The sequence below is a fragment of the Myotis lucifugus genome, unplaced genomic scaffold (genome assembly GCF_000147115.1).
Source record: "Myotis lucifugus unplaced genomic scaffold, Myoluc2.0 scaffold_1, whole genome shotgun sequence".
Lineage (NCBI taxonomy): Eukaryota > Metazoa > Chordata > Mammalia > Chiroptera > Vespertilionidae > Myotis > Myotis lucifugus.
Genome location: NW_005871049.1, coordinates 1,468,725 through 1,488,797, shown reverse-complemented (window position 1 = coordinate 1,488,797; position 20,073 = coordinate 1,468,725). Strand labels below are relative to the sequence as shown.

Below are 20,073 nucleotides of genomic sequence, written 5' to 3'. Positions count from 1 at the left end.
GTCTCTCTGCAGTTCTATTTCCATGCTCTTTTGCATAGCTGATTACATTCAGTCTGAATTTTGCAGAGTAAGATAATCGCTTACCAGTATTTATCTTTTTATTTTTTGACATCTTTATGGGCTCAGAACACTCCAGTCTCTGTTGCATCTACGCACTTTCCACCTCCACCTCCACCTCCAACTATGGCATCAGCTGAGGTCAGTAACAATAAGGCTTATGATTGGAGGAAGCCTGTTTGACAAGGTATGGGCAGCAATGTACCTGCTTGGCTCCCTCTTCGGCTGACTTCTGTGTATAAGATGCCCCTCGATTTTCAGTCTAATGATTTTACAAACAAACTAGAGGCCCAGTGCACAAAATTTATGCACAGGAGGGGGGTGTCCCTCAGCCTGGCCTGCACCCTTTCTAATCTGGGACCCCTCGGGAACATCTGGATTGGGCCTAAACCAGCAGTAGGACATCCCTCTCACAATCCGGGACTGCTGGCTCCTAACTGCTTGCCTGCCTAACGGCCTGATCCCCCAACTGCTCTCCCCTGCCGGGCTGATCCCCCTAACTGCCCTCCCCTGCCAGCCTGATCCCCCTAACTGCTCTCCCCCGCTGGCCTAATCCTCCTAACTGCTCTCCCCTGCCAGCCTGATCACTCCTAACTGCTTCTGCAGTGGCCCCGCCACCATGGCTTTGTCTGGAAGGACGTCTGGTCTAATTAGCATATTACCCTTTTATTAGTATAGATAGCATCTTATATATGGAAAAATATGGTACTTCAAGTGAAAAGGTATGCACATATAGGAAAACACACACAATATATACAGAGCTCTGTACTATCTGTGTAACATGAAAGTGCTTCATATTTGCCAGTGCTTGAGATATACTAACATTTAATTACTGAAACAACCACATGAGGTAGGTAGTATCAGTGCACAGATAAAGAAACTAAGGCAGAGAGGTTAAGTAATTTGCCCAAGGTCACAAAGTTAGTACAACAGGTTAAACAGCTTCATTTCATCCAACTTCTTTTCATTATAATAGCTGATGAGATACTGCAGGAACTTAACACTTGTTTATATCAATTAGCCTATGGTAAAATTGGTTTCCTTATACATCATTTCACTTAAAGTCGCGGAACCTATTAACAACATTAAGTGAGGAGTTTCTGTAATTGGAAAAACTAGGGTTCAAATCAAGACTGTCTTACTCCAGAGCCAGTCTTCATGACCACTTACTATGCTACACTGACTTCATTAAGTATAATATGATCCTATCTCAATAAGACAAAGAGAGCAGAGCTCTCTAACCCAATGAGAATGGGATCTACTAACTAGCCAATTAATTAAAAAGTCCCACCCTAGCTGGTTTGGCTCAGTGGATAGAGCAGGGGTGGGCAAACTTTTTGACTCGAGGGCCACAATGGGTTCTTAAACTGGACCGGAGGGCGGTAACAAAAGCATGGATGGAGTGTTTGTGTGAACTAATATAAATTCAAAGTAAACATCATTACATAAAAGGGTACGGTCTTTTTTTTTTTTTTTTTTTTAGTTTTATTTATTTCAAACGGGCCGGATCCGGCCCGCGGCCGTAGTTTGCCCACGGCTGGATAGAGAGTCAGCATGTGCACTGAAGAGTCCTCGGTTCGAATCCAGTTAAGAGCACATGCCCAGGTAGCAGGCTCAAACCCCACTAGGAGGCATTAAAAACAATTGGCTTAGAGTGAGAATAAAAACATCCATGTCAGTTAATTACTTCACTTAAACATAAAGCATAGACATGTATGCATCAATCTTCTGATGAAAGCCTACCCTTTTTTAAAAAATATATTGTTAGTGATTTCAGAGAGGAAGAGAGAGATAGAAACATCAATAATGAGAGAGAATCATTGATCGGCTGCCTCCTGCACACCCCCAATTGGCCGGTGTAGCTCAGTTTGTTGGAGCATCATACCATACATCAAAAGGTTCGATTCGATTCCCAGTCAGGGCACATACCTAAGTTGCAGGTTCCATCCCTGGTCAGGGTGCATCCCAAAGGCAACTGATCGATGTTTCTCCCTTACATCAATGTTTCTCTTTCTCTCTCCCTCAAATCAGTAAACATATCTTGGGTTAGGATTAAACAAATAAACAAACAAACAAACAAATTGGCTGTATTAGAAAATAGACCTTAGAAAATGGAGGACATCTGTTCAGTTAAGTGAAGGTTAGGGTAAAAGAGCTTATATATTAAGCATCTGTATATCTGTACATGCAGAATAAGAGTATATACAAAGATACACCATAGCCAGTTATGAGGATAAGAGGGGAAAGATGAGATTTAGTTACCTTTTTACACAATTTTATGCTGCTGACTTGCACAATAAGCATGTATTAACTTGCTAGATTTAAAAGTAAAAAAAAAAAAAAAAAAAAGCTGTGAATCAGATAAAATTATTCCCATTTTATAGATGAGAACAGCTTCAAAGAAGAATTTGCCCAAGGTCGAATAACTCACCAGAAGCTAACTCGAAAGGCTAATTCTGGTTTGCTTCAAGTTTCAAAGCTCATGTTTTCTCTACAACACCAAATTTCCTGGCAAAAAATTTCAAACAGATCACTCTATGATTTTTTTTTAAATACATGAACAAAAAGCATCATGTATTTTTTCCTTTAGGCAATAAAGAGTCTGATGAAGCCAAAAGGGAAGATTTCCAAAATGAGTTTGATTCTACAGCCCAGAGTTCAGGCTTAATTTTCTATAATTTAAGAGAACAAAGACCCTAATATCCATTTGAGAAGAAAGAAATCTCTTACTCCTGTGTAAGCAAAAAGACCGTTTCCTCCTCCACTGGCCATGCATATTTCCTTTAGTCCCTTCCCTCTGTCATATCATCCTTCTCCAGGTGTTCAAACAACCTAAAGGCAGCAAACCAAGGCACTAGAGGAGCTTGCTATATTTGGGAATTTGGGAAAATTGACTTCGATGTGTCTCTCTCACATAGATGTTTCTCTCTCTCTCTGTCTGTTTCTCCACCTTCCCTCCCCTTTTCCACTCTCTCTAAAACTCAATGGAAAAAAATATCCTCAGGTGAGGATTAACAAAAAACAACAACAAAAACCTATTCTTTCCCATTTGAAACAGCTTAAAACAAATGTCTGTATTATTCATAACTCAACCAGTTCCAAAATACATAGTAAAAAGGATAACTACAAAAATCATAGAAGATAGCAAACAGACTGAGAAGCATGAAAAATATACACTAGGGATTCCAATCAAATCACATGTCAAACAAAAAAGTGAAATAGAGGAAACCCGAGATTTCTAAAATATTTTACTCTTGCTAATTTCAATATAACAAATGAAGCAACATATTGAGAAATAGCCCCACTCTTTCTCTCCCCAGTCCCAGGCGCTTTGGGAGCCGCGGGCTTCAGTGCAGATATGGCCAAATCTAGGAACCAGACCTGGCACAACCAGTCCCAAAAATGGCACAGAAACAGAATCAAGAAACCTCAATCACAAAGACACAAATCCCTTAATGGGGTGGACCCCAAGTTCTTGAGGAACATGTGCTTTGCCAAGAAGCACAAGAAAGGCCTGAAGAAGATGCAGGCTGACAATGCCAGGCCATAAGCACACATGATATGGCTCTCAAGGCCCTCAAAAAGTCGAAAGAGGTCAAGCCCAAGATCCCAAAGAGCAACAGCCACAAGTTCCATCAGCTTGCCTACATCACTGACCCCAAGCTTGGGAAATGTGCTCCTGCCCACATCACCAAGAGTCTCAGACTCTGCAAGTCCAAGTCCAAGGACAAGGTTCAAACCAAGCCCCAGGATGTGGTTTCCAAGCTGCAGCCCAGGCCCCACCACAGCTCCACAGTACTGGCCTCTGTCAGTCAATGTGAGGACGGAAGGGGTGGTGTGACCCCTGGGCTGCTGTCTGCATGGAGCTGCTGCCTCCTGTGCTATTTGTACAAATAAACCCAGGGTAGGGGGATGGTGGGGGGAGAACTAGCTCCTAGCAGTGTCACCCTGTTCTGTCCTGAACCCGGTGGAAATTTCAAGCACATGCTCCATATGGTTTGTTAGTGAAGCAACCTGAAACCTAGTGTTATGTCACACCCTAGTTGAAAAACTTTTGATGGCTCCCCACACCTACACCTTAAAATTTAAACCATTGTGCACAGCTTTTAAAGATTTTGGGAGGCCGTACCTCTATCTTCCCAGTCTTATTTTCCACTTCCAATTCTCTAAATCCATCACAAACACACTCTATACTCCACCTCCATCCCATGCTTAAGCTGTTTCATCCCCGTTGAACAGCCTCCTCTCCACCACCTATTGAAATTCTATTCCTCCTTCAAAGTAGCAAAGTACAGTGGAGAGCCCAGACTTGAAGTCCAGATCCAGACCCACTAGATTTCTAACTCTAATTCCATTTCCACTACTTAATACCTTAATGACCTTACGCAAATACTTCAATAGATCTGTTTTTTCACCTAGGAGCAGGCATACCAGCTATGGCGCTCTGTAAGGCTACTGGGAGGATTAAGCATAATGGTTATAAACTAGTCACAAGCACCATGCCTAAGGGCCATCCTTCTCTCCCCCTCCTATCCTTTTCCTAAATTCCCACAGCACTGTCTATACCAGCCGTGGGCAAACTACGGCCCTCGGGCCGGATTGAAATGAATAAAACTAAAAAAAAAAAAAGACCCTACCCTTTTATGTAATGATGTTTACTTTGAATTTATATTAGTTCACACAAACACTCCATCCATGCTTTTGTTCCGGCCCTCCGGTCCAGTTTAAGAACCCATTGTGGCCCTCGAGTCAAAAAGTTTGCCCACCCCTGGTCTATACAGTACCACACTATTAGCATTAACAAACTGCAGGATACTCATTCATATATGTATCTGGCTTCTCCATTAGATTATAGATACGATGGTTATGGGTATGGACTTCTAAATCTCTGCCACTTACTACTTGGGTAAGTTACTTTACCTCTCAGAACCTGTTTCTTCATCAATAAGTTGAATGGGCCCTAGCTGGTTTGGCTCAGTGGATAGAGTGTCCGCCTGCAGACTGAAGGGTCCCAAGTTCAATTCCGGTCAAGGGCATACGCCCAGGTTGCGAGCTCAATCCCCAGTAGGGGCTATGCAGGAGGCAGCCGATCAAATATTCTCTCTCATCATTGATGTTTCTAAATCTCTCTCTCTTCCTCTCTGAAATCAATAAAAATATATTTTTAAAAAATAAGTTGAATGGACGTTAACACCTTACAATATTATTAAGACGTTTAAAAGAGTTCATGTATATCAAATACCTGGCATAATGCCTGACACCTAGTAAGTTCCAAAGAATGTATAATGGCAATCTAGATGATGAAACTGATCCAGAAACTACTTAAAGAACACATAAATGTCATAGACATTTGCCTTAGTATATCCAATTTCATAAAGCGGTCTTAATACAACTTTAATGTGCTATTCACCTCGTACTGCTATAGATGTCCAATGAAGACAAAAACAGAGGTTGCTATGCGCTTTACTTCAGAAATGCTACCACATATTCATGTTCTTCCAGGACCAGAATAGTACACCATGACTCACATCACTTCATTACATTTAAACACCATGGGATAACCCTGAAGCGCTGTAGGGGGTAAAATGGTCTGCCAAAGTTAAACAAAACTCTGAAATTAGTGGTCTACCAGGAAATGGAAGCTGTGTATTCATTCTGATTCTAATTTGCTGTGTCATCAGTTTCTCTACTCACAACTCCAATTAAATATCAACTAACTTCTATGATAGTATTTTTCCATTTTATACAGTTCCAACCCACTGCTCAACTTTTTAAGTTGATGTATAATAAACACACAAAATCCTGTTAGTTTCCGGTGCCACTGATCAATTTAAGAGGAGAAAAAAAAAAAACCTCCAAAATTAACTACAGTGAAATCTAACCAAGGAAATTTTGGAAAAGTGAGAACTTGCTAAAATAAAAAAGACAAATCACAGCATTTGCATTCCACTATCGGTGATACACAGGTTGTATGGCACACCAGTCAAGGGCTCAGGAAGGTTCTGAAAAGACAGACTTGGTCTTAAATCTCACACCACCACTTACTAGCTGTGTAACCACCTGAGCACCTTCCTTCTTAAGTCTCATATCCTTCATCTGTAAAACAGGGACTGTAACAGTACGAATCTCATAGGGTATTAAATCCGATAACGTGTGCTCGGTGTTTAGCCAAGTACTTACAACATCATACTCAATAAATACATGGCGCCCTAACCGGCTTGGCTCAGTGGATAGAGCGTCAGTCTGCGGACTGAAGGGTCCCAGGTTCGATTCCGGTCAAGGGCATGTACCTGGGTTGCGGGCACATCCCAGTGGGGAGTGTGCAGGAGGCAGCTGATCGGTGTTTCTCATCGACGTTTCTCTCTATCTCTCTCCCTTCCTCTCTGTAAAAAATCAATAAAATATATTTTAAAAAAATAAATAATAAATAAATGGCATTTTAACTTGGGAGGACCTGAGCACTAAGGTTCCTGGTAACTGCTGACATGAATAAATATATAGCACATTTTACATTAGGAAATAAGTGTGCCACTAACTTTAATTCTCCCCTAAGTCAGAAAAATGATTAATAAGCAGTAATACTGTTTGGGAGCATTTTTACGTTTTACAAAGCCCTTCAGACAGCCCTTCTGATTTGATTTCCACAGTATCACTAGGGGGTAAACGTTTTTAAAACATGTATTTTATATACATAAGGAACCTGGTATCGACCAGAGTAACCAAGAGTCAAGGTTACCCACCCTAGGGGTCTCCTCCCCCCAGACTCTCCAGCTCAGACATAAGGGCTTATTTGAGCCCAAGTTCTGAGCCCCACACCCCCTTTCAAAGAAGGCCGACTCCTGCAAGTTACCACCCTCCTGGGCTCGGTCACGCACGTGAGTCCGGGGACGGCCCGAGGGCACCACCCCTCGCCCGGGGCCGCTGATGACATTTATGATGTTGCATTTGTTTCCGAACAACGCGGGGTCCTCCCACACCTTCAGGGCGGGGGCCAGGCCTGCCCTTCCCCCACCAGGTCGCCCCACACAAGCCTTGGCACCCAAGAAGCCCTCAGTACATGTGTATGCAAGCAGCATGGGGTGCCGGCAGCATTTCCAGGGACCCGAAACGAGGCCAACCCCACGGTGGGGATTAAGCATCCGCGGTAGATCCAGAGTCGCCGGGCGGAGAGGACCCGATCTGGGAAGGATGTCTGAAGACCGGCGCCCCTAAAGGACCCCAGGGAAGCTGGAGAGGGGGAGGCGGGTCTGGCAGCTGCCGCCGCTGGAAGGCCGGCCACAGACAGGCTCGGGGCAGCGGGGCAGTTGGCGTCTGGGGGGAGGGGGCCGCCTGCTGGTCTGCGAACCTCGCGCCCAACTTCAGGAGGGTTCTGGGCTCCTCTGGAGGCCCACTCCCCAGCCCGCGGCGGCATGTGCTGCGCCGAGTACTCGCTGCTACCTGAAACTGCAGCAGCTTCTCTGTCTGCTCCTGGGTTAGATCCTGTTCCTCAGGCGCCGCCATTTTGCCGCCGCCTCTACGCTTCTGACCCGTCCGCACCGTCACCCGCCGGAACTGATCTCAGCAGCAACTACGTCCGGTCGGAACGGCAGCCGACGCGCAACTGCGCCTGCGCGGGCTGGCTTAGCCGGGGTAGTGGTGGTAGTGATCGTGATCCTTCGCGCCGCCAGAGGGCGCCACTCTCGGGCAGATCCCGAATACTTACGGAAATTGCCGAGGGACTGTCGGTACCCTTCCTCAGGATTTCGTCCAAGAACCGGATCAGCTAGGAAACTAAGACTCCTGAAGATCCCAAAGAGCCGAGAAGTCCCGAATGCGGATCGAGAAGTTCCGGACGTTCCCGAAAGCCACTCGGCTGTTTTCCGCTGTACCTTAACCATGCGCTATTCCTGAATGTTATTTTAGGAAATTGTGGACTTGCCAAAATATTGGCCGTTTGATGTTTGATACCTGCTCTGGCATTTCCTGAAGATCCTGATCATCTCTGGGGAGGTTCCTACAGTCTCTGAATACTGGCCGGGATTTCCCACGCCGCTTTCCAGGCGGGAACATCTCAGCTTTGAAGTCGCTCGCTAAGATTGTTTGGACTTGGCGACCTGGGTCTTTGATGTTTAATGGCGCTACCAGCCTTGGGCAAAGCTTTCGGTTGTGAACGAAAGGGGCCACATGCTGACCTGACAAGCTCAGGGGAGGCCTGCATGGCGGTCTTGCAAACTCAGAGACCTAAAGTAACCACAAAGGATGGTCTGAAATTAAACTCTAACTAAAGCAGTTATGGTGGGCAGTTACATCCTAGGCCAGTACCTTCACTGACAAGGTCAACCTTTACCTTAACTGAGCCTATCTGTCTTTTTGCATCTATGATAACACACCCTTGAAGTGTCTGGGTAACTTGTAACTTGCCTTTTTCTGGAGCCCCTGGGGCACAACCAAATGTGCTGGGCGCCAGGACAGATACCACAAATTCCTTCATTATCATGTTAATTGATCCTGCACCCACCTAAGTATGTGTCCATCATTTTACTTTTTATCCAATCCCAGGGGTTTCCCTGCTTTGCTTTATCCCTCCTCCTTAATCTATCACCAATGAATTTCATGTAACCCACCTATGTCCCTCCTTTGATTGCAATGTATAAATACAAACGTAACCCTGCCATTCTCCGGAGCATTATCTCAATTCCTTGAGGTTCTGCTTCCCGGCATATGTCGACAGTTTGGCTCAAATAAACTCACAAAAATTCTTTACAGGTTTCAATGGGCCTGGAGTCTCCTGTCCCCTGCCCCATCCTCCCCGAGACCAACAGAAGGAAGATCCTTAGGGTTCAGGTACTAGTGGCCACCAGGCAGCGTGCAAATCATCTTCGCTCTGGGCTCCGTTTCGCCGTGGTGGGGTGAGGTGCCCTGACAGCCCCCGACGTGGCGCCTCAGTGCTTCTCCTTGGATGCAAACCTCACCCTTTGCAAGGCCTTCACCACACCCCGCAATGACTGCCCTTGTTTGTTCCGACCTGCCACCTCCCTGTGGAGCTCCCTTTTGCATTTTCACTTCTTTTCTCCTGCCATCTGCCTCCTCTTGCCACCATCCTTGGGGAGGCAGAGCGGCCGGGTTCTGGGGCACACTTTTTCAGAGACTCTCCCTGTGACTATTAGCAAGGCCCCAGTATTCTCCCCTGCTGCAGAATCCCACCCCTGCCCACCTCACCGGACTGACCAGGTGAGACAGGAAGGACAGAAGGTGCTTTGAAAGCTGAAGTCCTGTGAGAAGCACATTAAAGGATGTGGAAGGACTTCCGTTTGGGTTACTTCTTCCTTTCAGGCCTGTATCAGGTCTTACTGTTACCGGGAACCCCCCGGGTGGGCTCAGGCTGCCTTTCAAAATGTCCAATGAGGAAGACAGGGTTGAATCATATAAGGCAAGGCGCTTATTGAGAAGGCCAGCCAGCCAAGAAGACAGGGAGCTTAGAGCATCCAAAAGCTGTCTTACAGTAAGGTGCAGGGGACAGGATTATATAGGCAAATGGGCTGGGGTGAGGTTGGGAACAGAATGCAATTGCATGCAGTCCTAGACGTCAGCAGACGTCAGCCATTGCTCTTGGTTGTCAGGCAACGAGATGACGGCTTGGCTCCTGGTGGGGTCGGCCTGGTCATGCTTAACAGTTCTACTTGCTTGCTGGGTACAGTATACATTGTCCACAGCTGAATCACCTCCTCCATCACTTTGTTCAGGATCAAAGGGAGTATGCAGGTGCACTGGCCTGAGAAATGAAACTTAGAAAATAAAAAAATTTAAAAAAAACTTAAAAAATAACGTAACCCTCTGTTCCTATATGTATATGTACTTCAGAATTTCACAATAATATGATTATCTTTCAGTTAACTCAGGTGCTCTATCTATCAGATTATAAGCCTCCCCCACCACCACCACCACCACCACCATTACCAGGTCTGCCCAAACTTCACGACAATGTCCTGGAATTTTTCTTACATTGGAAGGAAATAACTGTGACTTTAAATAATTTATTACATCAACTCAGAGCTCAGGGGAGACTGTGTTACTGTTCAACGTCTCCAATAATGCTGTATTCAGACAAACGAGGGGAGGGATGGCAAAGTCAGATGCCCTCTGGGGTTGTTGCTTAATTCTGATTTAAGATGTAAGCTTTCAACACCATTGAATGTTTTTCAAGTTCTCAAAGACACATGCACTTTCTTGGTCTACATTTCTGTTTTCGTCTTTGAGTAAAGACATAGTTATAAGAAATATTTTACTTTTTTTCACTTCACAATTAGGAATTTGCCTCACTGCGGAGCATGCAAAATGGCAAACTGGAAAGTCCTTTTCCTGTGCAAAGGTGGTTTCTGTTTTTAGGTGTAGCTGATGGCTTCCGTGTAAGACCAGTATTGTCTGAACTTCTCATTTTTAGAGAGTGCCTACAAATTTGGATCTGTATGTGAAATCTCTCCATTTTATTATTTTTGTTGTTGTTGTTAATTCTCACCCAAGGATATTTTTTCATTGATTTTTAGAGAGAGTGTAAGGAAGGGAGAGAGACAGAGAGAAAGAAACATCTATGTGAGAGAGACACATCTATTGGTTGCCTCCCACACGTGCAACCGAGGTCTGTGCCCTTGACCAGAATCTGACCCAAGACCCTTCAGTCCCCAGGCTGATGCTCTATCCATTGAGCCAAACTGGCTAGGGCAAATCTCCCCATTTTGAAATGGTAATAACTGCCCTGTGGCTCGGTGGAGCATCGTCCTGTACACCAAAAGGTTTTGGGTTTAATTCCAGATAAAGGTACATACCTAGGTTTCAGGGTTTGATCTTCGGTCGGGGTGCCTATGAGAGGCAACCCATCGATGTTTCTCTCACATCAATGTTTCTCTCTCTCTCCCTTCCTCTCTATAAAAGCAATCAATAAAAAAAAATTTTTAAAGAGAGAAAGCCCAGGTGGTATGGCTCAGTGGTTGAGCATTGACCCATGAACCAAGAGGTCACCAGGTGGATTTCCAGTCAGGGCACATGCCCGGGTTATGGGCTCAGTCCCTAATAAAGGATGTGCAGGAGGCAGCTTATCAATGTTTCTCTCTCATTGATGTTTCCATCCCTCTATCCCTCTCGCTTCCTTTCTTTAAAAAAAAAAAATCTAGTCCTAACTGGTTTGGCTCAGTGGATAGAGCATCAGCCTGTGGACTAAGGGTCCCAGGTTCGATTCCGGTCAAGGACATGTACCTTGGTTGTGGGCACATCCCCATTCGGGGGCATGCAGGAGGCAGCTGATCGATGTTTCTCTCTAGTCGATGTTTCTAACTCTCTATCCCTCTCCCTTCCTCTCTGTAAAAAATCAATAAAATATATATATTTTTAAAAATCTATAAGGGGGGGTGAGGCATGTGCTGGGGGGTGAGGGCAGCTGGAGAGAAGTCAATGGGGGGGGAAAAGGAGACTTATGTAATACTTTAAACAATAAAGAATTTAAATTAAAAAATCAATAAAAACATTAAAAAGAGAGAGAGCACGTTTATGAAAGCTGGGACATTGAAACAAGGATAGAAGGAGCAACAGGAGTGTGAGACTGGGCGGAGCTGCTTTGGCTCACTGCAAAGTCAGAGAAAAGGGGCCTTGGAGACAGGTTTAGGGGGTTAATCCAGGACAGGCTGCTGCTGCCCATTGCTCCTCTGGTCGCAAGTCGTGTGGGGACCCTTAGCTTTAGGAGATGCACACCTGTAGGGGAAGAAAGGTACAGGCATGCTCCCAAGAGGGAGAGCGCCTGGCTTGCCTATTTAAAAAATAAATAAAATGGCCCTCACCAGTTTGGCTCAGTGGATAGAGCGTCGGCCTGCGGACTCAAGGGTCCCAGGTTTGATTCCAGTCAAGGGCATGTACCTTGGTTGCAGGCACATCCCCAGTAAGGGGTGTGCAGGAGGCAGCTGATAGATGTTTCTCTCTCATCGATAATTATAACTCTCTATCCCTCTCTCCCTTCCTCTCTGTAAAAAATCAATAAAATATATTTAAAATAAAAATAAAAAATAAATAAAATGACAATGTGTGTGTGTGTATGTGTATTGATATCAGAGAGAGGAAGGGAGAGGGAGAGAGATAGAATGAGCTGTCAGCAGCCCTGCCTTAGCTCACTTCTTTACTCTGACTTTTATTTCTCAGCCAAAGCAGTCCGGCCTAAGCTCTCTCCTATTGCTTCTTCTGTCCTAAGCTCTTGCTTGCTTCACTGATCCCCAGCTTTAATTTAGTAAATGTACTTTAGTTGTATGGCTGGAACAGTACCAGGTGTTAAACCGGTGGGGTCAGACCAGACCTGGGTTCAGCAACCTCAGTGCCTGAATTCTGGCTAGGAAAGAATTCAGAGCCAAGACTCAAACTATAAGAGAACGTTTATTTGGAAAATCACAGAGATAGAAGTAATTTGTAGAAGAAATGGGCTTAGGAAACAAGTTACAGAGGCAAAGGAAGGGCCCTTGGTAACACATCTGGGAGGAGGGGGAGGAGAAAAGGAAAGGCGAGGGTGTTCTCCCTGGAGGGAGAGCATGCTGGGTCCTTTTTCCTAAGGGTTTTTTTTTTTTAATATATTTATTGATTTCAGAGAGGAAGGGAGAAGGAGAGAGAGATAGAAACATCAATGATGAGAGAGAATCACCGATCGGCTGCCTCCTGCACACCCCCCACTGAGGATCGAGCCCGCAACCCAGGCATGTGCCCTTGGCCGGAATCGAACCTGGGACCCTTCAGTCCGCAGGCTGATACTCTATCCACTGAGCCAAGCCGGCTAGGGCAGTCCTAAGGGTTTTAAGGGTGAAGATTTTAGGGAAGGTCCCAGGGGAAGATCTCAGTAGAATGTTCAGCAGTTTTCCAGGTGTGTCCTTTCAGGGTCTAGGTCTCCACTGATTGATTGGTTGGTGCCAAGACAGGGGTCATTATTCAGTGCAGCTGGTCCTGGGGTCAGCCCTGGTGTTTCTTATCTGCTTTTGCTGTTTTTCTGGGCCTGGAGCTGAAATACAACTGAGGCCTAGATGTTATCTCTGGGGAGGAAAGGTCAGGGGATCCAAACTGCAGGACCAGCCATGCTAGGAGAGGAAAGGTCACCCTGGTGGCGAAGTTCCCACCCTACAATGTCCTTTGCCAGGCACCCAGGGCTTTTTACCCAGGTGACCTTCTGTACCTGGCACATCGTCCTTGATCTGCTCTTGTCTAACTGCCTACCACACTTTCAAAACCACCTGGACCCGTTTTGTGAAAACTTTCCTGCCCCAAGTCAAGAACACGCACACTACAGGCCGGCCTGAGGCAGACCCGCTCAGGCACAGTGCCTTTCAGGTAACAGCATGGGACACATGCTCTAAGATTATGGGGAAAATTTAAATGCATCTAGGTTACTTAAACCATCTGTAAATAGATCTGCTTTTCCCCCTTTCCCATCCTGCCAAGGTGTTGTTTGAACTTGTTCACAGTTCACAAATCATGGAAATTTTGTTTATGAACATGGGTTTAATTTTTTTTCCTTTTTTTGAATGAACATGGAGTTTTATAAGAGCAATAAAATATTGCCTTTCAGGTAACAGCATGGGACACATGCTCTAAGATTATGGGGAAAATTTAAATGCATCTAGGTTACTTAAACCATCTGTAAATAGATCTGCTTTTCCCCCTTTCCCATCCTGCCAAGGTGTTGTTTGAACTTGTTCACAGTTCACAAATCATGGAAATTTTGTTTATGAACATGGGTTTAATTTTTTTTCCTTTTTTTGAATGAACATGGAGTTTTAAAAGAGCAATAAAATATCTCCACCTTATTATTTTATTTTTTAAATCCTCACCTGAGAATATTATTTCATTGATTTTTAGAGAAAATGGAAGAGAGAGGGAAAGACAGAAATATCAATGTGAGAGAAACACATTGATTGATTGCCTCCTGCACACACCTTTACCAGGGCCTGGGCTGGGAAAGAGCCTGCAACCGAGGTACATGCCCTTGACTGGAATTGAACCCGGGACCCTTCAGTCTGCAAGCCGACATTCTATCCACTGAGCCAAAGCAGCTAGGGCAAAATATCTCCACTTTAAAGGACAATTGTTATCAGCATATTTTCTTCATTGTCCAAAAATCAGTGGCCCTTTTATGTACCAATTTGAGATGCTTTAATTAAAGACCAACCCTCTCTATCCCACAGACATGAGCTGTATTTCCCTCTTTAGTTTCCATGGCTTAATTCCCATACATGAGGCCTTTGCTCTAAGGACCTATCCAGGCCCAGTATTTACAGACCTTGTACTCTGTGCCCAGTGCAGTTCTCAGCACAAGGGATTCAGTGGTAGGTCAAATCAACCTGGTCTCTGTTTCCTTCATGGAAGGCATAGCTGGGAGAGAAACAGTAAGCAGGTAAAATATCATCTATATATGTAAATGCCAAAGTGACCTTTATGACTGATTGCTATGATGCACACTGACCACCAGGGGGCAGACACTCGACACAGGAGCTGCCCCCTGGTGGTCAGTGTGCTCCCACAGCCAACCTCCCATGGCCAGTCAACCTCTTGCGGTCTCCCTGCCTCCCCCCCCCCCCCCAGCTGGCCCCAATCAGCCCTGATTGCCCCTGATAACCAACCAGGCTGAGGAACCCCACCCATGCACAAATTCGTGCACTAGGCCTCTAGTCTAGTGATAATGAGGCAGGATATTAAGAGGCTAGAGAGATTCCTTGACAAGTAGAATAAATAAAGAAAACAGACAATATAATTAAATAAGGCAAAACAATCAGAGCAATTTACAGCCAGCTAATTGAATCACAATGTGTGTGTGTGTGTGTGTGTGTGTGTGTGTGTGTGTGTGTTTATAGATTTCAGAGAGAGGAAGGGAGAGGGAGAGAGCGATAGAAACATCAATGATGAGAAAGAATCATCAATTGGCTGCCTCTTACACACTCCCTACTGGGGAATTGAGCCACAAGCTGGGCAATATTGAGTCTTCTAATCCATGAACAAGGTATATTTCTCCATTTTTTTTTATTTCTCCATTTTTTAAGATTTTCTTGAATTTCAGCAATATTTTGTAGATTTTAGGGTATGAATCTTTCATATCATTTGTTAGATTTATTTCTAGATACTTATATTTTGATGCTATTGTAAATGGCATTTTAAAATTTCACTTTTCCTCTTGGTCACTGCTAATAAATAAAAATACAATTCATAGTCTGGCTGGTGTGGCTCAGTTGAGTGTCGTCCATGCACAAAGAGGTCACCAGTTCGATTCCTGGTCAGGGCACATGCCTGGGTTGCGAGCCCTACCCCCAGTAGGGGGGTGGGGTGAGTGCAGGAGGCAGCCAATCAATGTTTCTCTGTCATCGATGTTTCTAGCTGTTTCTATCTCCCTCCCTCTCTCTCTAAAAAAATCAATAAAAAAATACAATTCTATTGTACGCTGATTTACGTCTTATGACCTTGCTAAACACACATATTAGTTCTGGTAGCTTTTTTATAGAGAATGGAAGAGATGGATTTCTACATAAGACAATCATGTTGTGTGTATATGTAGTTTTACCTCTTCCTTTTATATCTGGATTCCCTTTTGCGCGCTCTCTCTCTGCCTCTGTCCCCCTACCCCACCCCGAATGTCTCTGTTTTTTCTTTATTACACCGGCTAGAACCAATAGTACGATGTTGAGTAGAAGTTGTGAAAGCTGACATCCTTGTCTTATTTCTATATTAGAGGAAGAATATTCAGTCTTTCATTATTATATTTAATGTTAGCTGAAGGTTTTTCAGAGCTGTCCTTGATCAAGTTGAGGAAGTTCCTTTCAATTTTTAGTTTGCTGAGAGTTTTTTTTTTTTTTTTTATTAGGAATCGACGTTGAATTTAGTCAAAGGCTTTTTCTGCATTGAGATGATCATATAGTTTTTCTCTTTTGGTTTGTTAACTTGGTAAATTACATTGAGTCTTTAAAATTTGTGGTAAAATTTACAATTTTAATCATTTTATAGTGTACTAGATGCCCAATGCACGAAATTTGTGCACTCAAGGGGGCAGGGTCCCTCAGCCCAACCTGCACCCCCTCCCAGTCCGGGAGCCCTCAGGGGATGTCTGACTGACACCTTAGGCCTGCTCCCCATAAAGGCTGGGTGGCTGCAAGCAAAATCTTATCATCTGAGTCACCCCAATCATGGTGACTCTTGTCCCACTCCGCCTCAAACTCTAGCTCCCGATCATATTTAGGAGGTAAGTTTTTATCAGGCGGGCTCTTGACTGCAGTCGCAGGAGCAGCAGGCGGAGGAGGAGGTGGCGCAGAGGGGGGAAGTGGTGTTTTTAGAGATTCGCACCCCTCTAGTGTAGGCTGTAAAGCCATGGCCACACCCTGCTTAGACATTCTTAAACTCTCCTGCGCTGGATCAAGGCAATCACGAATTAAAGACCATAGTGTGAATGTAGAAATAGGAATTTTCTCTGGACCTTCTGCTGTGTATCGGTCACGCAACTGCTTTCCAACCTTTTCCCAGGTTTGAAAGTTGACGGTTCCCTCTTCAGGAAACCAAGGGCAAGTTTCATTAACAAAACTTAAGAAATTAAGAATGTGACTATGCTTAACAGAGCATTCTCAAGCTTTGAGCATAGTTTTAAGCATTTGAGAGTAGAGATCTCTTTCCTGAGACCCTGAATTTCCCATGTTTTACACCCAGCTAATACTACAATCCGCTCCTTACCTTACTTCTTGAATTTGTTGTGGGGTGCACTTCTCAGAGCTGTCCCCTCGCCTGACTTTTGAGAGTTCCCCTGTACTCAGGTCCCTGTTTGGGCGCCAGATATAAGTTTTCTCTCTTGGCCTCGACCAGCGCAGCTAGAGAGTGGATGAGTCCTGAGTAGGGGTGGCTGGGGATTGAGAAAAAGAAAGAGATAGACACAGAGACAGTAGGGAAATCTGGGGCCAAGTGGGACGCTGACCTCGGGTAGAGAGACAGTGACCCAGAGCTAGTGCAGCGCGCTTATTATATACAGCATGATACCAGGAAGTTTTACTAGAGTTTAAGACAAAGGAAATTATGGGAAATCATGGTTAAAGGTCAAGCTGCAATTCTTCATTTTTTTGGTTTCTTTGTAATTGTCACTCCTGGCTGAGCCCAGATAATTGCATCCGTTCCTGACACCTGGCTGAACTTAGATAATGAAACCCACCCCCTGGCACCTGAGCTAAAGGTCAGGCTGACAACATACCTGCCTCTGGCAAGGTATGTTTCCAGGATGTGGCTCTGCCAATGCCACTGGACTCAGCTGACAATCAGCTCATGTGCCTTCCCGGGTGCTCTCTACAATTTAATATACATGGAATCATAAATCTGGTGCCTTTGTGTTCGGCTTCTTTCACTTAGCATAACATTTTAAAGATGATTCAGTGAGACCCTGGCTGGTGTGGCTCAGTTGATTAGTCATTGTCCTGTGCACCAGGAGGTTGTTGGTTCAATTCCCAGTCAAGGGCATATGCCTGGGTTGCAGGTTCAATCCCCCAGTAGTGGCATGCAGGAGACAGCTAATCCATGATGCACTCTCACATTGATGTTTCTATCTCTCTCTCTCTCCCTCCCTCTATCTGATATCAAACTATACTACAAGGCTATAGTTATCAAAACAAAATAGTACTGGCATAAAAACAGACATATATAGATCAATGGAACAGAAGAGAGAGCCCGGAAATCAACCCATACCTATATAGTCAATGAATCTATGACAAAGGAGACAAAAATATGTAATGGGGTAAAAACAGTCTCTTCAATAAATGGTGCTAGGAAAACTGGGTAGATTCATGCAAAAGAATGAGACTAGATAATTGTCTTACACCATATACAAGAAGAAATTCAAAATGGTTTAAAGATGCCCTAGCTGATTTGGCTCCATGGATAGAGCGTTGGCCTGGGGACTGAAGGGTCCCAGGTTTGATTCCGGTTAAGGACACATGCCTGGGTTGAAGGCTCGATCCCCAGTTGGGGGTGTGCGGAGGCAGCTGATCAATGATTCTCTCTCATCATTGATGTTTCTATCTTCCCCGCCCCGCCTCCCTTCCTCTCTAAAATCAATAAAAACATATATTAAAAAAACAAACCAAAAATGGTTTAAAGACTTAAATATAAGACCCCAAAACATAAAACTCCTAGAAGAAAAAGTAAGCATTTTTGATATCCCTCTTAGTAATATTTTTTGGATATAACTCTTTGGGCAAGGGAAACAAAAGAAAAATACACAATGGGGCTACATCAAACTAAATAGTTTTTGCATAACAATGGAAACCATCAACAAAATGAAATGACAACCTACTGAATGGGAGAAGATATTCACCAATGATACATCTGATAAGGGGTTAATATCTAAATTTATAAAGAACTCATGTAGCCCTAGCTGGTGTGGTCAGTTGGTTAGAGCCACCAGAAGGTAAACCCATACACCGGGAGGTGGTGGGTTCAATTCCCCATCAGAGCACATAACTAGGTTGAGGGTTCGATCCCTGGTCAGGGCATGTACAGGAGGCAACTGATCGATGTTTCTCTCTCACATTGATGTTTCTCTCTTTCTCTCTCTCTGTCTCCCTCCGTTCCTTCCACTCTCTAAAAATCAATCAATGGAATAAATATCCTTGGGTGAGGATTAAAAAAAAAGATAGATACATGCACTCCTATGTTCACTGCAGCATTATTTACATTAACCAAGATATGGAAGTAACCTAAGTGCCTATTAATAGATGAATGGATAAATAAGTGGTCTCTCTAAAATCAATAAAAATGTTTTTTAAAAATTGTACCTCCTAAAAAAAAGAAGTGGTACATTCTATATACAATGGAATATTACTCAGCCATAAAAAATGAAATCTTGCCATTTGTAACAACATGGGTGGACCTAGAGAGTATTAATCTAAGTAAAATAAGTCAGACAGAGAAAGACAAATATCACAGGATTTCACTTATACCTGGTAAGTGAAATCTAAAAAAACAAAATAAGTGAACAAACAAAACAGAACAAACTCATAGATACAGAGAACAAATTGATGATCGTCAGATGGAAGTGGTGTTGGGGACGGGTGAAAAATGTGAAGGGATTAGGAAGTACAAATTGCCAGTCATGGGAATGTGAAGTATAGCATGAGGAATAGAGTCAATACTATTGTAACAACAATGTATAGTACTAGACTTATCAGGATGATCACTTCGTAAGATATATGAATGTCTAATCACTCTGTTTTACACCTGCAACTAATATAATATTGTATGTCAACTGTAATTGGAAATTTTTAAAAAATGTAAGTAGCTCTAAATTTTTAAATTTTTAAAAAAGAGGTTAACATAGTGAATTATTTACAGGTAAAATTGTATAACATGTGGGGATGAGTAAAGGATGTAGATGAAACTAGACTGACTATGTTGGTAATATTGAGGTTTGGGGGTTAGTATCTCAGTTTGCATTGTATCATTCTTTCTACCCTGTGCTTTAAGGCCAGAGCACCTTGCCCACGGGCTGCGACTAGCCGTTGCCATCTGTTGGTCTCCTGGATTGTAATCTGCTGGTGGCCAGGGCTGGGTGTTGCTACATTTTGTTGCACTGGTGCTTGGCACAGCACTGGCAAGGAGGCGGCCTTGGGACACTCTGATGAGGGTGACGGGTGGAGGAGTCGCAGGCTGCCTTGATACATGGTCTGCCTTTCTCAGGCCGGTTCAGAACTAAGGGACGTTTAAGGGGCCCAGCCTCTAAGGCAGTGGTTCTCAACTTTCCTAATGCCGCGGCCCTTTAATACAGTTCCTCCTGTTGTGGTGACCCCCAACCATAAAATTATTTTCGTTGCTACTTCATATCTGTAATGTTTGCTACTGTTATGAATCGCAATGCAAATATGTGATATGCCAGGATGTATTTAGGCGACCTCCTGCGAAAAGGGTCGTTCGACCGCCAAAGGGGGTCGCGAACACATAGGTTTGAGAACCGCTGCACGTTGTGTTTCAATGCAGGTCATGCAAACTCTGGCATCTTAACGG

The 20,073-nt window shown here is 44.1% G+C and overlaps 1 protein-coding gene, 1 long non-coding RNA gene and 1 pseudogene across 5 annotated transcripts in view; 1 reads left to right on the top strand and 2 right to left on the bottom strand.

Annotated features, from left to right (window-relative positions):
- The window catches only part of FAF2 (Fas associated factor family member 2), a 37,456-nt gene extending 29,817 nt beyond the window's left edge, over positions 1-7,639 (bottom strand). For all 4 annotated transcript variants that reach the window (XM_023753689.1, XM_014454423.2, XM_006081590.3 and 1 more), the window contains exon 1: positions 7,495-7,639. In XM_023753689.1, coding sequence (XP_023609457.1) covers positions 7,495-7,557 — 63 coding nt within the window. In that variant the 5' untranslated portion in view covers positions 7,558-7,639. The remainder of the gene's footprint in view (positions 1-7,494) is intronic.
- Positions 2,025-4,320, top strand: LOC106696917 (annotated as a pseudogene).
- Positions 7,640-9,512: 1,873 nt separating the features above from the next.
- Positions 9,513-14,478, bottom strand: LOC111825820. The gene is made up of 2 exons (XR_002829023.1): positions 14,336-14,478; positions 9,513-9,821 (listed from the first exon to the last, which is right to left on the bottom strand). It is a non-coding gene; the product is annotated as an uncharacterized LOC111825820 (long non-coding RNA).
- Between the last annotated feature and the right edge of the window lie 5,595 nt (positions 14,479-20,073).